The 16,677-nt window shown below is 34.9% G+C and overlaps 1 protein-coding gene across 1 annotated transcript in view; it reads right to left on the bottom strand.

Annotated features, from left to right (window-relative positions):
* Nucleotides 1-16,677, bottom strand: part of LOC145669087 (sodium channel protein Nach-like) — a 56,582-nt gene that overhangs the window by 4,405 nt on the left and 35,500 nt on the right. Inside the window, exons 4-5 of the mRNA XM_081737438.1 lie at nt 14,332-14,422; nt 11,953-12,059 (exon numbers count right to left, since the gene is read on the bottom strand). Coding sequence (XP_081593564.1) covers nt 11,953-12,059; nt 14,332-14,422 — 198 coding nt within the window. The remainder of the gene's footprint in view (nt 1-11,952; nt 12,060-14,331; nt 14,423-16,677) is intronic.

Genomic DNA, 16,677 nt, shown 5'->3' with positions numbered 1-16,677 from the left:
TCATTCTCCTTACCTACAAGAAGGAAGAGTTGCCACAAGAGTTGAAAGAATCGATCATTGTTTCAATTCACAAGAACGGCGACAAAACTGACTGTAATAATTATCGAGGCAACATCCTATAAAATCCTTTCAAATATTCTATTAGCAAGATTGACCCCATACGCAGATGAAATTATTGGTGATTATCAGTGCGGATTCAGACGAAATCGGCCAACTATCGACCAAATATTTACCATTCGCCAAATACTCGAAAAAAAATGAGAATACAATACCCCGGTACATCAACTATTTATTGATTTTAGAAAGGCTTACGACTCGGTTAGGAGAGAAACATCTACAACATTCTTACAGAACTTGGAATACCGAGAAAGCTAATCAGATTAATTAAGATATGTTTAAATTATTCCAAAAGGAAAGTCCGGGTAGAAAAATTTTGTTGAACGAGCTTTCACGTTGAAAATGGCCTGAAACAAGAGATGCGTTGTCGCCATTATTATTTAAATTTGTGCTGGAATACGCTATAAGGAAAATCAAAGATAGCAATCAGGGCCTATAGTTGAACGGTCTTCACCATGTTATGGGATATGCTAATTATGTAAATTTAATAGGGAATGATAGGAGAACAAAAGAAAGAAATACAGAGATCTTATTAAACGCTTGCAGGGACATGGGTTTAGAAGTAAATGCAGAGAAAACTAAATACATGAAAGTTCGTCGGGACCGTAATACAGCAAATTATGGATGCGTTAAAATAGTAAATAATACTTTTGATAAAGTGGATAGTTTCAAATATCTAGGATCAATATTAACACGGAAAAATCATATTGACGAAGAAATTAAATGTCAACTAAAAGCAGGGAATTCGTGTTACTATTCGCTTCAAAATCTCTTGTCTTCGCGAATTCTGTCGAGGAATCTGAAGCTTAAAATATACATAACGATAATGATGTCAGTTCTTCTGTATGGTTGCGAAACATGTTCGCGTAGTCTGGGGGAAGAACATAAACTGAAAGTATCTGAGAACAAGATCCTGAGACGAATATTCGGACCCAAGAGGAACGGGAATGGGCAATGGCGGTAACTTCATAACGAGGAACTACATAATTTATAAGCTTTACTCAAAATTGGTAGGGTCGTCAAGTCTAGGAGACTTAAGTGGGCGGGTCATGGAGCTAGAATGGAAAGAAGTAGAAGAACTTTCAAAGTTTTGAATGGATGACCAATCGGAAAACGACCATTAGGAAGACCTAGGCGCAGATGTGAGGACAATATTAACATGGATCTCGTAGAGATTGGAATACAAAGTAGAAACTGGATGCAGTTAGCTAAGGATAGAAGTCAGTTTAGACCTTTTGTGAACGCGGCATTGAACCTCCGAGTTCCATAGGCCATAGAGTTAGTTAGTTAGGGTTAAAGTTAAATACATTCGATCTATATTTCACTGCGGAGGTAGTGGTATGACAGTCTCCATAAATGACTTATTTCACACAACACGTACATTCTCTTTCTCAGCACCAACATATACAATATTAGTTCTTTTATATCACATTTTAATTAATTCACAGTGGTTGAGGACGATGAAGGTTGGCCAATATTGCTATGTGAAGGTAATATGGATATAATTCTATGAATTTTAGTTAATTCTTAAAAATTTATTAGATTCTGTGCTTAGGTATTATTCTTCATCACTTGATATAGTTACTGCTTTTGACAATATGTCGAACACATTTTCAGCTGTTTCCAGCTGACTTACACAGTCTGTATACTTATTACTACACGGATATTGACTTGATACATGGTTCACTGTGACTGAATAGAGCAACTGAAAATGGACCGCTGGCATTGTTTAATTTGTTTATTGTGATGGTTACATCCAGTATGTTGTTTGATTCATTTATTTGTTGGAACTACGTAAGTCAGCTGTCTAGCAAGCTTCTATTTGCAATAGATACTCGTTTCTGCGTATATATAAGTTACATACTGTCTTTGTCGTCTGATTGATAAAGCACACAGGTGTTGCCCTCTAGGAATTTCTCCAAAGGTGTGTTTTCCACCTGCTCTTCAGTGGACAAGCAAAGGAACGAATAGTTCTACACACTTTTCTATTCTAAACTTGTTCCAGATTCAGACTGGAGTAAGAATGTATTTGAACTTGAATTGAAATCGTTTGGCATTATCAACATTTGAATCTTTTCTCCAAAAAGGTACAGTTTATGCTGAGTGAAGAAGTTTAAACTTGTTCTTCAAAAGCATAAAAGACAAAGGAAGTGCGGAACTCTTGTAGACAAAATAAATAAGTTTCAGTTCGGTATCGTTCAAAGTCGTAGTGACTTAAATTATCTTGCTGAATATGTAAGTGGATTATATTACACTTTTAATCGACCCATCTGCAGCAGAAATAGAATATGTGATGCTGATGGAAAAATATGTGTATATTATTTACTATATTTTGGAAACTTACTGGCTTAAATATATCTGTACAGGATTAGCAACGACGTGATACTAATTAAGGAATATTAATACTTAAAACAAACTAACAGAGCACAAGAATATACCACAAAAGATAAACAATTACTTATCGAAACTAGAGGTAAAATAAAACGAGGTCTGACAACGAGACTTGCGTGTCACTCAACGATTTGAATCAAACTTGCATACTTGTAGAACATCGACACATATTTTTTTATTTCGGCAATGGCGCGGGTTTAAGGGTAGAAATCACCTTCTGAACGTTAGGGGTGGTCTCCAAGTATAGACAGAAAGCAACCATTTAATGTAGAGGAAATCATACTGCCAGGGGGTGGAGGTTAGTAGAGCTAATTCAGAATCAGATGTCAAATTTACAAAATTCAAAATGGCTGATCCAATATGGAGATTACAATGGACATTTCCTTTTTGACCAAAGATTGTAATTTAAACACACCATTGTGTGGAACTAGTCTTCAATATACCACATACCAAAAATCTCAGAAAAACATTGCTTCGTTACGGAGATACAACGCTTCAAACACTAAAAATGAGCTGCTTACGTCACGGCAACACAGACAAAGGTTTTTGGCGAGACGTCACAGGTCTGTATCGCTTTGTGAGTTGCATTGGAAGCTTCAGGGAACCTCTCCATATTACAGTTTCTTACAGCAAACTAGAAATAAATTTAGTAGAATAGTGAAAGGAAAAATGGCAAAATAAGTAATACATTTACTGTATATAAATATAGTGTGGTAATAAGACCTATTTTCCTAGTTTGAAGTACATTAATGGGCATTTGTAACGTTCTATCATTACAGATATTTTAGATATTTGTACACTTACGCAGGATTACTTTACTATTGTATTACCCCCAAAACATTATATCAGCATGTCTAACCATTATATCAGTTCATGCAGATTGAGAATATCTAGGCCATCATATTATAGCTTTTCTTTATCTTGAAGATTTGTCGTGAATCTCCATGCTATTATAGCCTACTAAGGCTACAAATAAGCACTTTCTTCACCAAAAAGCTCTTAATCCCTTTAAAAGTATTCATTTCCTATTACATCGTTCCATTTTTTCTACTATTTACCCTGCATATTAGCAGTTGATCACCTCATACCACTGCTACAACTATTCTTATCTTAGTGCTACAAGTATCGTATTATGCAGCGCTTTACTTTCTTACTATATTTCTACAGAGGAAATACTATTGCGGTGGTTTGAAGCTGAGGAAAGCTGTAGCGAATAAAGGCAGACAGATGGTTAGCCTGCCGAAAGACCATCATAAACAAGATAAGTGCGCGCAAATTTTTCTTGTGACCTAGGTGACGTTCTCAAACCTAGGCACCATAATAATACAATTTCATGCATGGGCCTTCATAATTTTACTTTTGATTTAACTTATTTAGGAGCGAGACTCCTATTTCCAATCGCCCTGACTACCTGACGTTGAGGATTTTTCAAACCTGAAAAAGAGGAATATTCATTATGTGTTGCTTATGTTGTTACTTTGAAACTTCAGCCTTTTCTTTTCAATAACCTCACAGGAAACAGTGTTCTAAGTATACAAACATAAATTTATTTATATTCTTTCTCCCCTTCAGATAGGCTCGTATCCAAGGGAGGCAGCCCCCCTGAAAGCTTCAAAGAGGCTTGCAAATAAACTATAATATGTTGATGAACTATAATATGGTTGGATTACCACCCTAACTTGTACCGGGTCCCCCTACATTATTGGTGCCTTTACAAGCCTGCCCTCAGCTCTTAGATGGTAAATGTTTGGTATATGGTAGTACATTTGCAAAAGATCATATCGTGAAAGTATTGTGTTTTGTGTTCTGAGGTTCACAAGTTAAAAAGAAGTCATAAAAGCAAACATTTGAAGAACTCAGCATTTGATAAGTGTCGTCCAGTAGATTGATTTCTGTTATATTGTTTCACTCAATGGAACGGAATATTGTGTTTATTACTCACCATGACATATCACAAACATTCATTATCAAAGGACACAGTGGATCAATAGTGGAGCGCTCACCTCTAGTGTGAGAGATACCTGGTTCGAATTCAAGAGATATGAATTTGTGGTGTACAACATCGTGTCCGTGAGTTTTCTTGCGATTCAGACGTTTCCTCCCACATGACCATTCCACCGATTCTTTTATAATCATTCACTCTCATTAACCATCTGTCTCCCTTTGCCTACAGGACATATTCGTGGAACATAAAAGTAGCAACTTCATTTTATTTTATTCAGTAATAAACCACTGCAATTTGTTTGTTATTATTACTGTGAGACCACATCTGTTTATTTGTCGATTTAAATGTTAACTCATGTACAAAAAGCACTTGTAAATGTACACATGGAGTAATATAAACCATTTACGAGTATGTTCCATGGACTAAAGAAAACGACAGTAAGCACGAAAAAATGAAATAAAATTGCTAATGTGGAAAGTAGTTCGAAAATAGCACTAGCAAATTATCATTATGCTCATGAACATAATTATCATCGTAAGTTTGTGAGTCCTTGTGTTGAACTTAATAAAAAATTTAGATTATTTTTACTTTGAGCAATGTAACTTCATGTATTAATTTCCTTGAGCTTCTTCCTGAGCGCATAACTATCGAATCCATGATGAACTTACATATAAGAAATTAGCACTCTACTATCAAATAACTATGATTTTATATTGTTGATTTTTTTCTTAAAAATGAATAAAATTCGCTTCGTGAGGTCGGTGGGTGACCCAACATGAGAATATTAATTAGTTTCTTACCTCAGGCTGGAAACAATGTCAATAATTTAGCAAATTAGTACACTTCAACTTTGTTCTAAGCTATTCAAGTATATTCAAATAATGGTAATAAATAAATAAATAGCTTGCTTTTTATATTAAACTTTAAATTCTGTTACTTTTCTTGTTCTTTGTCTTATTAGCAACGTCGTACACATTTGAAGAACATGCGTCGTATCTTTTGCTAAGCCGTTTCACTAGTGAGCGACGCAGACTTTTTCCCGTGTACCTACCTGTGACGTACAAACATGGTGGTCGTTGTTTTAAGCGCACAACTAGCAGACCGGAATTCAATCGCAAATTTCGACTAGCTAGAATCGTCGCATGAGCGAAAGGAAATGTTCTTCGTAATCAGCTAGCTCCGAAGATTTTTAGAGCAATAAAAAAATCAGAGGAAATGTCTATTACTAAAAGTCTTCTGGTTCGAAAACCTCTGCAGTTAGCCAAGAACAATTATAGTTGCAGCGATTACTGCGAGAAGGTTGCAGATCGATTTGAAACCCCTTTCTGCATTTATTTTAACGGGATACTTGATCAAAGTGAGTTTCTGCATGTCTAACTATTCGGGGTGCTTATTTATAGCGAATCCCCTCGCGTGCACCACGTCAGGGTATACAACGCCGTTTACTCCAGTCGGCATTGGGTTATATGTCTTTCGTTTTCAGGCCGCGACATTTCGCAACAAGGCGTTTCCTTAAATTTTAATTCTGCCCGTGTCAAAACTCTCATTCACTGGACGAACTAGCATTGGCCATGAAGCAACGAAAATTGTCTTTTATTACAATACTCAACCAATCGATGGTTAGATTTAATCAGTCCTTATATAATCGAGTCGAACTTGTGGTCTATTTTTCAGCCCTTCCTGGCGGGAGCTCATGTGATTCGGACTTCACGTTACTCAGTAGGTCCCGTCTCATATAGCCTCGCTGCTCAAAGGGATGTTAAACTCAAAATCAACTGAACCTACTTTCAGCCTCACTATTATATTCAACAATCCATTTTAACGGTAAAGAAAGTGAAGACGAAAATGCCAAACCTACTGTCCAAATTTAGCGCCTTTTCCGTTCTTCAAGGTTTAACATGGGAACCAAATATATTATAAATCACTATAAATAAGCACCCTGAATAGTGAGAGGTGAGGGAGCACATTTTAAATAAGCACCCTGGATAGTGAGAGATACAGAGACTCACTTTAATCAACCATCTCGTTAAAATAAGTACAGAAAGGTATTCCAGATCGGTCTGAAACCTTCTCGCAGTAACCTCTGCCAACATGTTCTTGGTTAGCTGCAAAGCATTTCAAACCAGAAGACTTTTAATAATTGTAATCTTCATATTGTATCCGCCATTTTGAACTTTGTAACTTTGACATCAGATTCTGAATTAGCTCTACTAAGCTCCCCCTTCTGGCAGTATGTTTTCTTCTACATTAAATGATTGCTTTCTGTCTATATTTGGAGATCACCCCTAACGTTCAAAGGATGATTTCTACCCTTAAACCCGCGCCATTGCCGAAATAAAAAAAATACGTGTCGATTATTTTTCGATGTTCTACAAGTATGCAAAGTTTGATTCAAATCGATGAGTGACACTTACGCAAGTCTCCTTGTGAGAGCTGTAGTTCTAAAAACACTGCAATTTAGTATCTCTATGACATTAAAGAATCAGGGTCTCACCAGAGGGTGAAGTGGACAATAGGTAAAATATCAGAAATTTATGTATGGTCACTGATCAGGCATGTGTAAGGATTTTAGGAAATATATATTGTAAGGTCCTTGGTTCGTTTATTTAAGTTAATCTTCAAAATAATTCAACGCGTTTAACACTTTCTTAACTGGCTTTCAATATTTGACCATGAGAAGTGTACATAATTAACTTTCCTGCACACCTAACAAGATATCTAGACCTTTATACACACACTTATTTACTCGTCAAGATGTCTACGTACATGTATATTTATTTATATCGTTGCTATAGTAACAACAACTCTTATTTTAGTTACCGATTACACAAATAAAATCTCAGAATCTCTAAATGTCTTTCTTTTCTTTATACATTATACTGCTCACATAATTCGCCTCTGATTCCTTTCTGTAAATAGGCACAGATTGCTAATGAAACATACAACGTTATCGTTGTAGATGTCGCCTCGAACGGGACTTCCATAATAGTTTTACTATGAAGGAAAGAACCCTGGGTTAAAACCATGAAACATTTATCTTTTGAATAGCCTTCACATATATAATATCACCTTTAATACACATATTCAACTTTTCCATTTATATATAATATACTATAACATAACACATTTTTATATTTGTCAATATATCTCAATATTAATAACGACGCATTGCAATTATCATAAGTAAGGCTATTCACAAATTAAACCTAACTGGTAGTTTTCTTCTAGGGTACAAAATTAACCATTCCTTCATATACAAACGACACTATTTACAAACAAAGGATCTTCATAATATTAAATATTGATAGGATCAGAAGTCAACAAAGTTGGAACATATAAACGCATTGATGGTTATCATTTAATACATTAATAAACTTTTGAAAAATTAAGAGATTCGATATTCATTATTCTTACTCTTTCCATATAATAAGGTGCATTTATTTGATATATCTGTCATTACTTTCATAAGTTTACATTAAAATTACGATCTTTTATTTTCAAATATTCATAATATTCAAATAAGTAATTATGAGATAACTGCAAAAAGACATGGAACACAAACATCAAACATTTTCTCAATTAAAGCTCTTCAGTAATATTTTCAGTTAACTGCCATAAATTAACTTCGTCAATACTCCGTAAATAATGAGTTTTACCCATAATCAAAATATTTCATAATTACGTATGTTTTCAACGTACATTTTAATAATAAATCGACTGCAGAACATATTAACCATAGACGTAAGCAAGGGTCAATTTAATACAAATCCATCGGACGCCTTTTTGGCAGTTCCAGTTATACGTTCGAAGGGTTCATTTAAGGAACATTGTATAGCACAATCTTGTGTACGTGCTTGTCTTTCATAGGATGATACCATATTTTGATTCCTATTTACGAAATTCCTGCCATCTGCAAATTGATTTTGTGAAGATCGGCGGCAACTATTATTTCTACTGAAATTCCTGTTGTTGTTTCTGAAATTCCTAGCTCCATTTCTATAGTTAGGTTGCGTTTGATTTCCGGTACCATTATAACTACTAGTTCTATTATTGAAACTACGAACATTAGAATCATTTTCAGGTTGTATATCTACATTACGAACTGGAGCATATTGTGTTTAATTACGTGCATAATTACCCTGACCTCTATCCTGCATTTTATTGTTATTCTGAATTACAGACTGGCTCTCATAACTCTGAATGAGCATAATTAAATGATTGAAGTTAATGAACTGAGCCGACATTAACAACTGTTGTAGTCTAAATGGCAATAAGATCCTAATTGAAGCTATAATTCGGGATTCCGGATGTATCGGATTTAATGATCTTAGCTCATGATATGTCGATAGTACAAATCCAGTAATACTACGGTGTAACTTTGGACTATAGTGGTTCGTTCGCAAAACAGCATCTCTATTTGCTATCATAAAATCGTTTTCATAATTTGACAAAAGAGCATTCTTAAAATCTGAATACGAATGAAGACTACCTCTAATAGCCTTAAACCATGTTAAGCAAGGTGGCAATAAGATATGCGGTAATAGTTTTAAGAATTGAGACTCATTTACACCCATGAGCTCGCATTCATCCTGGAATTTTTCGAGAAATGCCCTAGCGGGTATATCGTCTAGCACGCCACTAAACTTTGTGAGCGACTTTACTTCGCTAAACCGCAACTATTTACCTGTGGATGTCTTCATATCTCTACTGGAGATGTGTCTGCGCTTGGATGTTTGCCTCACTCGTTCTTCTCTGTCACTACTCTCTGCACCACTGGATGATCTCTCAAATTCCAATGTTGTTCTTGGAGGATGATCAGGTACCCAACCTGTGGCTATAGGATGACTCATGCCTTCGGTATCCTGGAATGAAGTTCCGGGAATACATCTTTCTTTGATGAAATTAACCTCATCTCGCAGTACTTTAATGTGGTTTTCATGGGCGTTGATTGTTGATTTTAAAACATCCATGGATTCTTGCATTTCTGTGCTTCTTTGTACAACTTTTTCTATCTTCTCTTCGTACTTCTCGAATTTTTCCGCCACCTGGAGGTTGATCTGATTTAGCTGATGTTGCACATGCTCCCATCTGTCTTCATTACGTTGGTTCAATTTCACTATTTCTGTTATCGAAGTCGTTGGCTAACTGATTTAATTTCTGATCCAATTTTTCATCCACATGTTGAATTTGTTGGTCCAGTTTTTCTTAAATTTGCTCGGACTGGTTTCGCATTTGGCCCTTGATTTGCTCGGACTGATTTTTCATCTGTTGTGCCAAGTCTTTTAGAATGTCAGCCAAATTGTCACTTGGAGTCAATTCCGGATATACACTCTGTTCACCAATCATATTATTACTTTCCGTACTCATGGCCATATTTCGCTTAATTACTTTTCCACTTTGCAATATAGTAATATTAAGGTCGCGTTGAAAGCTTGCCGTTTTTACTAATCTTCGAAACGACACTTATATAACTCCCGTGGTGAGGCACCAATTTTTGTAAGGTCCTTGGTTCCTTTATTTAAGTTAATCTTCAAAATAATTCAACGCGTTTAACACTTTCTTAACTGGCTTTTAATATTTGACCATGAGAAGTGTACATAATTAACTTTTCTGCACACCTAACAAAATATCTAGACCTTTATACACACACTTATTTACTCGTCAAGATGTCTACGTACATGTATATTTATTTATATCGTTGCTATAGTAACAACAACTCTTATTTTAGTTACCGATTACACAAATAAAATCTCAGAATCTCTAAATGTCTTTCTTTTCTTTATACATTATACTGCTCACATAATTCGCCTCTGATTCCTTTCTGTAAATAGGCACAGATTGCTAATGAAACATACAACGTTATCGTTGTAATATTAAATTGGTTAATATACAGAGTAAACCTTTAAAGAGAAAACTCTATGATGATTTATTCAAAAACAGCTTGGGCACCGAATCGTAGATATTGTATTGATGTTCAGAGCCCATTGCTAACTAATTCATCCTTTAAAGATATTTTGATTGTAAGAGATGGCGTTAGTAGATATTCGTTTCTTGAACCCGTGAGGCAGCCTAAATCTAGAGTTATCATTAATAACATTAAGAAATTATGATAACACTATGGTTGGATAAATAGTCTAGTTTCAGAATGTACTTCCTATTTGTTGATAATAACTCTGAAAGTTATCTTTATAGCCAAAATATAAAAAAATAACTACCAGTATTTATAATTCTAGTCTAAATCCAGTAGAGAGAATGAATGTATTAGGGAAACAGGTTTTTGAGATGATATATTAATGAACATCAGACTCAGTCGTCTAAAATTCTAAATAAAGTTCAATTTACTCTTAATAGTAGGAATATTAGTGAAATATACTTAGATGGAAAATGATTTATGTTACTTGATAGTAAGACTTTTGAGTTAAGTTTTTTTTAGAAATTAACAGAATAAAGGACAGATAGCAGATATTATTTCTATAATAATCATGTAAAAAAAGTAGCAGGTATATAAAAGTAAGAGAATTCTATTAATTTTCCAAATAGTAGACGAGGAATATGAAGAAAGGTTCTTTGTATAAGAAATACAATCTAAATTACATGTAAAACTTTTTGGCTTGTTGGGTGAAATGAATTGATAATCCTAATATTAACATTAAACGTCAAGCAACATATTTGAAGAAATATATAAAAAGGAGGAATGCAGACGAAGCTAACCTAACCTTAGAAAAATTAATATAACAGAAAATTAAAAGATTTTAACATAATGAACAACGAGTTACATTATATAAAAACATAATCATTTTGTACATTGTAAGAAGGACAAAGAAAGGAAAGTATGTTCATATCTCAGTAATTTTGTTTGCATAAGAGTAATATTTAGAATTTTTATTCTACAGCTTTTATATGATCCCGGGAGACCATTCTCTACTGTAAATGCTCGTCGTGGAAGAGCTTGGATAAAAGAGGCGGTAGGGCCTACCTTCCTTTTAACCTACATGGCTGTTCTGAGGTTTATCAAGATTATTTCCAAACATCAGTAACTGTATTCTTCTTATGCCAAAAGTGACTTATTATACATATATCTGATGTTTACAGATCGCTAAAATTTATAGGTTTATTCTATGTTACTGATGAATTGTGTTTAAGGAAAGTGGCGAAGAAATGCATTAGTGCGAACAAATAAACTCATTTAAAAAATCTTCGAATTAATTTTCCCCAACCCCAAGAATTAAGGGAATCACAAATATTTCTAAATAATCCCAAGACCAGATCAAACAATCTGTCGCTCTACGCTGTACTTCCAGAATAATTATTTTTACGTCATTGACTAGTTGACGTCATTGACAAACTTAACCATGGAAATCACATGGTCTAGTATTTTGTGCTGCTATTTCACATTTAATTGGAGTATCTTAACAAACCAATTATATCCAGCCATAATTTCCATCTATTATACGTATTCGTAAAATTATTATAACATGCTGCATGATTCGAGTACATACCAAATATATCCAAATTATCTTTGCTTACAGTCAATGTTCTTCTAAATTTAGCTGCTTCGAAAGTAAACAGAAATCCCGATGCATGTTGGTACTTTTCCCATCCATATCTAAACAAGAAAATATCATATAAATGTAAGGTTTACACTGGTAAGAAAAGTTTTTCATATTATCTAAAAGTAACGTAATTTGTATAAAATTTATATTTCAACCTTCATGATATGATTATTGAAGACTTGTTTTGGATCATGCTGCTTATTTAATTGTCTCTATGAATAAACTGATTACTACCAAGAGAAGATTACAAAAATTTCTGTTAATTTTATTTCAACAAGTATGCATCTTGATAATTCTCTCCATTGTCCGAAACATTTGGCAGTATATATAGTCTATTATCTGTTTCAATTGCGTTCCAGAAAATCAAAGCAAGGGAATCATTTTCTGGTAACGCATAGAGCTGAAATTCTTGGGAAATAAGATGATTCTTTCCTTATTTTTTTGTGAAGTGCAGTATGAACAGTTTTGTTTTCTAAATTTTGATAGATGGACCAATATATTTTACTTGAAGTTTAAACGGCTTTAGGATGCTCCTATCTGGAAGCTCCATCGCACATCGTAATTTTGAAACATAATTGAAAGTGTAATTTCATCATTATCTCCGTGTTTTTTTTTTGTCCCATCATATATTTTCAGATCCAATATTTAGTGACAGTATGGTTCAAATATGTTCGAAAGTGTTGTTCAACATGTACAGGGTGGCTCAAGGAAACAGGAAATTTGGAATGTTAGAGTTGGGAACACTACATTGCAGGCAGTTTGGAACTTCGCGTAGTTGTTGTGAACGCGTTGGCATTTAGTAATCATACAGCTTTAGAGCAGAGCAGCATTAGAAAATGCTATCGTCGTGAGAGTGTTTTACAAGTAGGATGATGATATGATTAATCCGAAAAGAGTATTTCGACAGCATCTGCAGTTAAGACGTCATGGATTAGTCTCATCTGCTCACGAGATTACAACTTGAGTGCGTAATTTTCAATAAGCTGGTTCAGCTTTGGGAAATAATCCGAAAGGTGTTATTCGAACAGTACGTACCCAGGAGAACACTGCAGCTTTTTGTGTTTCCGGCTTTCGCCGCTCCGTTCGACAACATGCATCTGCGCTAGATATTCGGTTATAAATTGTGCAAAGAATACTGGAAAATTAAAGTTTCACCCCTTTAAGTTACAGATTATGTAGAAATTACATCCATGAGACACTGTGTGGCGTAGGTAGTTTACTGAATGAGTTCTTGCTAAAATCAACGACAATTCGAATTTTCTTAACACTATGCGAGTGTCAGACGAAACTCCTACTACCTTAACATACACTATACGTGAACAAACATAATTTCCGTTGCTGGATACAGGAAAATCCTTCCGAGCTCCAATAAATAGCGCCAAGTTTACAGTATGGTATAGAATGACATTACCCAAACTACAGAATCGTCCACTCAGTATTTTGATATACTTGAAACATTCTTTACACTGAGAAGCCAAGATCTTAATGTTAACATCGAGAACATGTGGTTTCAGCAGGACAGAGCAACATCACATACTGTTATTATTTGGACAATCCTACCGAAAGGAAAAGGTATTTTGATATCGGAGAGCGCTAAACAGATCTCACTCATCTCGGTAAAAGTTTGATTCCAGTGATGGCAAAAATCTCGCACAGGTAAAATGATGCGATCTTAGACCCAAATAGCGATGTAAGGCGTATCAATATAACCGGGAGGAGGTGGGGATCAGATCGATATTGTTTGAGGTATCACTGGACGATAATGCGGTTGACAGTTTTCCCGAAGTTGGCCTTTGTTGGCCTGTCAGGAAGCTCAATACTGCGGACATTGATCAAACAAATTATGTTGGTCTGATAATAGTAATGTTCAATACAAGAGAGCCTACAGTGACAATAACAGGGAGAGTTACAATGGTCACTAGCGAATCAGACTTGCATCTACTCTGTTAACTAGTTAATTGTGAGTTAAAAGTGTAACACATCCATTAATATAATGTCTAGGTCGCCCACTAGAAGGGAAATGCACTTGTATCCTTTCAAACAATTAAAACACGAAATGTGAAACTACAGGGTATCTACTTCAATGATTCAAAAGCAAGTTTCAGAGTAATAGTAGATACCGTGGTGGAACTGTGTGATAAATGAAAATGGATGATTTAAATAGACGAAAGTTTAGGACAATCCCAGCCCATAATGTAGAGGTAGTTCTGACTTTTGGCCAGAAGAGTGTTTGTAAGTAACCATACTTTGCTTACTCCCCACACTTGTTTCCTTCCTCAAATAAAAATCGTCCATCAGCTCATAATTTTAACAAAGATGACTTACCTAAGAGACTGTCTTTTTATAATGTACCAAATTCTCAAACAGGTCGGCAAGCAGTTGCATTTCTCCACTACTTCTGATGAATAAATTTTGCCTAGAAAATGTAGAAAGTGTAATGGTAAATAGTAACTGGCCAGTAGAGGTAAGCTCGCATTTTGTTCAAATATTTGAAGCACTGGAACGCACTGAACTATATATAATGTATATGAAATCAAGTTTTATACGAAACCCCACTGAAGTCAAATAAGCAATAGCCACCACTTATATTTACTCTTACAATCATTACAATCATTACAAGTTCTTAATCATTAACCGTGATATAATGTAATATGATATACTATAATTTGAAATATAAACTTAAAACACGATATTTAGATCGCATACTTTTACGGATAATTTATTGACTTTGCATATGATCAATATTTGGATGTTGTATTCGTGTTATAACAAATGGGAGATAACTATTTAGTGGTTGAAACCGAAGTCTCTGTACGGTTGAGTGATAAGAATTTTATTGTAGTTGGATTGTAATGGATTCTTTTTTGCAGTCATAATTAGAATAAAAAAAAATAATATGGTGATTTGTCTCGACCTTTGGGCTTAGAGATAGTTTATTATAAAAATATATTACCACGAACTTGTTTACGATAATTTTGAAGGGGTAAATAAATATGACCTGTGGAAACTAAATTATATTTATTATGAAGAGAGCTACACACAAGGTAATCTACTGAAAAAGTTCAGTTGCTATCCTATAGCGAGATATACTTGACATATTTGGGGTCACACTGGGAACGAGAAATCTAACAATCCACACAAACTAAGCAACGGTCATGCAATTAAAAGAATAACTTTAAACTTAAACGTAACATGTACTATAAACATTATTGCTTTTTCACTCCGTATTATGATGCTTACGTCGGTGTAAGCTAGCCTTTTTCAGTATAACTTTTATATCTATATCTATTTATTTATCTATATATATATCTATATATGTATATAAATATATATCTATATAACAATCACCAGATAGAGCTCAGATCCTATTTTATATTGGATATCTAACAATAACAATAATTGAAAGGGTTTGGAAAGGTATCGACAAGTGCTTGTTTAGTAGGTACCATCCCACATTTGCCTGGTAGGACTGAGGAAAACCCTGGAAAACCTCAGTCAGAATGGTCGCAGCGGGAATCGAACCCACAACCTCCCGAAGGCAACGCTCCACCACTTGAGCTACTTCCATATATTTGAGTCATATATGTTCCATATATGTTCCACTTCCGAGAAAAAAATCAAGGTAAGTAACAAATGTGCAACTTAAGGTTGAAAATGATTCATAATATATGAAGGGCTCGGTGCAATAAGGAGCTAACCCTCACTTTTGTCAAAATTGAGATAAACAGTGTACTACATTAGGCATGAAGGTCTGCTTCATTCATCAACAGATGGTGCTTGTGCTGTGTCGTCATCGCGCGCAATCACGTGATATCCTTCTTGAGAAGAAACGTACAAGCGGAAAGTTGTGTGCAACAAGGTGTTAAGCCACAGGAAAATGTCAGTTATCGAGAATGTTATGCAGAGCACCTCCGCACATATTAGTGTTTCTGATGAAGAAGATGGCCCCCTACTCGGTGAAAACAGCTTTGATGACCCAGAGTATGTGTTTGGAGTGTCAAGCAACAACAGTACCGACTCTGAGGTAAGAAACGAGTTTTATTTTTGTTATTTTGTTAAAATGTTGGTTAACACCTTATTGCCTCAGATATAGGCTTGTAAAAAACGGTCTTTAAGTGTGAGTTTTTACGTGCATCTTAATACGCAAATCAATTCCCTATGCATTCGTCAGGACTCTAGCGAGTTGGTACAGAAAAATCTTGAACTTTTTCTGATGACAACAGCTGCTAATATAATGAATGTTGGTTAGCGCCATATTGCTGAAATAATTAACCACAAAGAAAGCGACATTACACATGTACATGTTTCTCTGATTATGACAAATTCTGACAATGTAGCGTCAAGAACGGTGCTGTAAATGCTATGAAATGAGAAAGGTAATAAAGCAATCATGTCAGGACAGTGTTGCCACAGTCCTAGGTCTGAAGGGAGCTGAAAAATAGTACCAAATTGAAACAAAAAGGGTTGAATTTATTCCAGTGTAATACATGACTCTGTAACACGAAACTAAAATAAGTAAATTTCTAGACCTCCCCCCCCCCTCTTTCAAGGGTCCAAATCAACGCGTCGATACAGATCTATAAAACGGAGAAATGTTCGGGTATCTTTATATACGTCAATATGGCGTAATTAGAAACAACTTACCGCGGTAAGGCAGGAATTATGTCAATA

Source organism: Thermobia domestica, chromosome 13, assembly GCF_964235325.1.
Source record: "Thermobia domestica chromosome 13, izTheDome1.hap1.1, whole genome shotgun sequence".
Lineage (NCBI taxonomy): Eukaryota > Metazoa > Arthropoda > Insecta > Zygentoma > Lepismatidae > Thermobia > Thermobia domestica.
The sequence above is the reverse complement of the archived record's forward strand: the minus strand, read 5'-3'. Positions and strand labels throughout refer to the sequence as shown.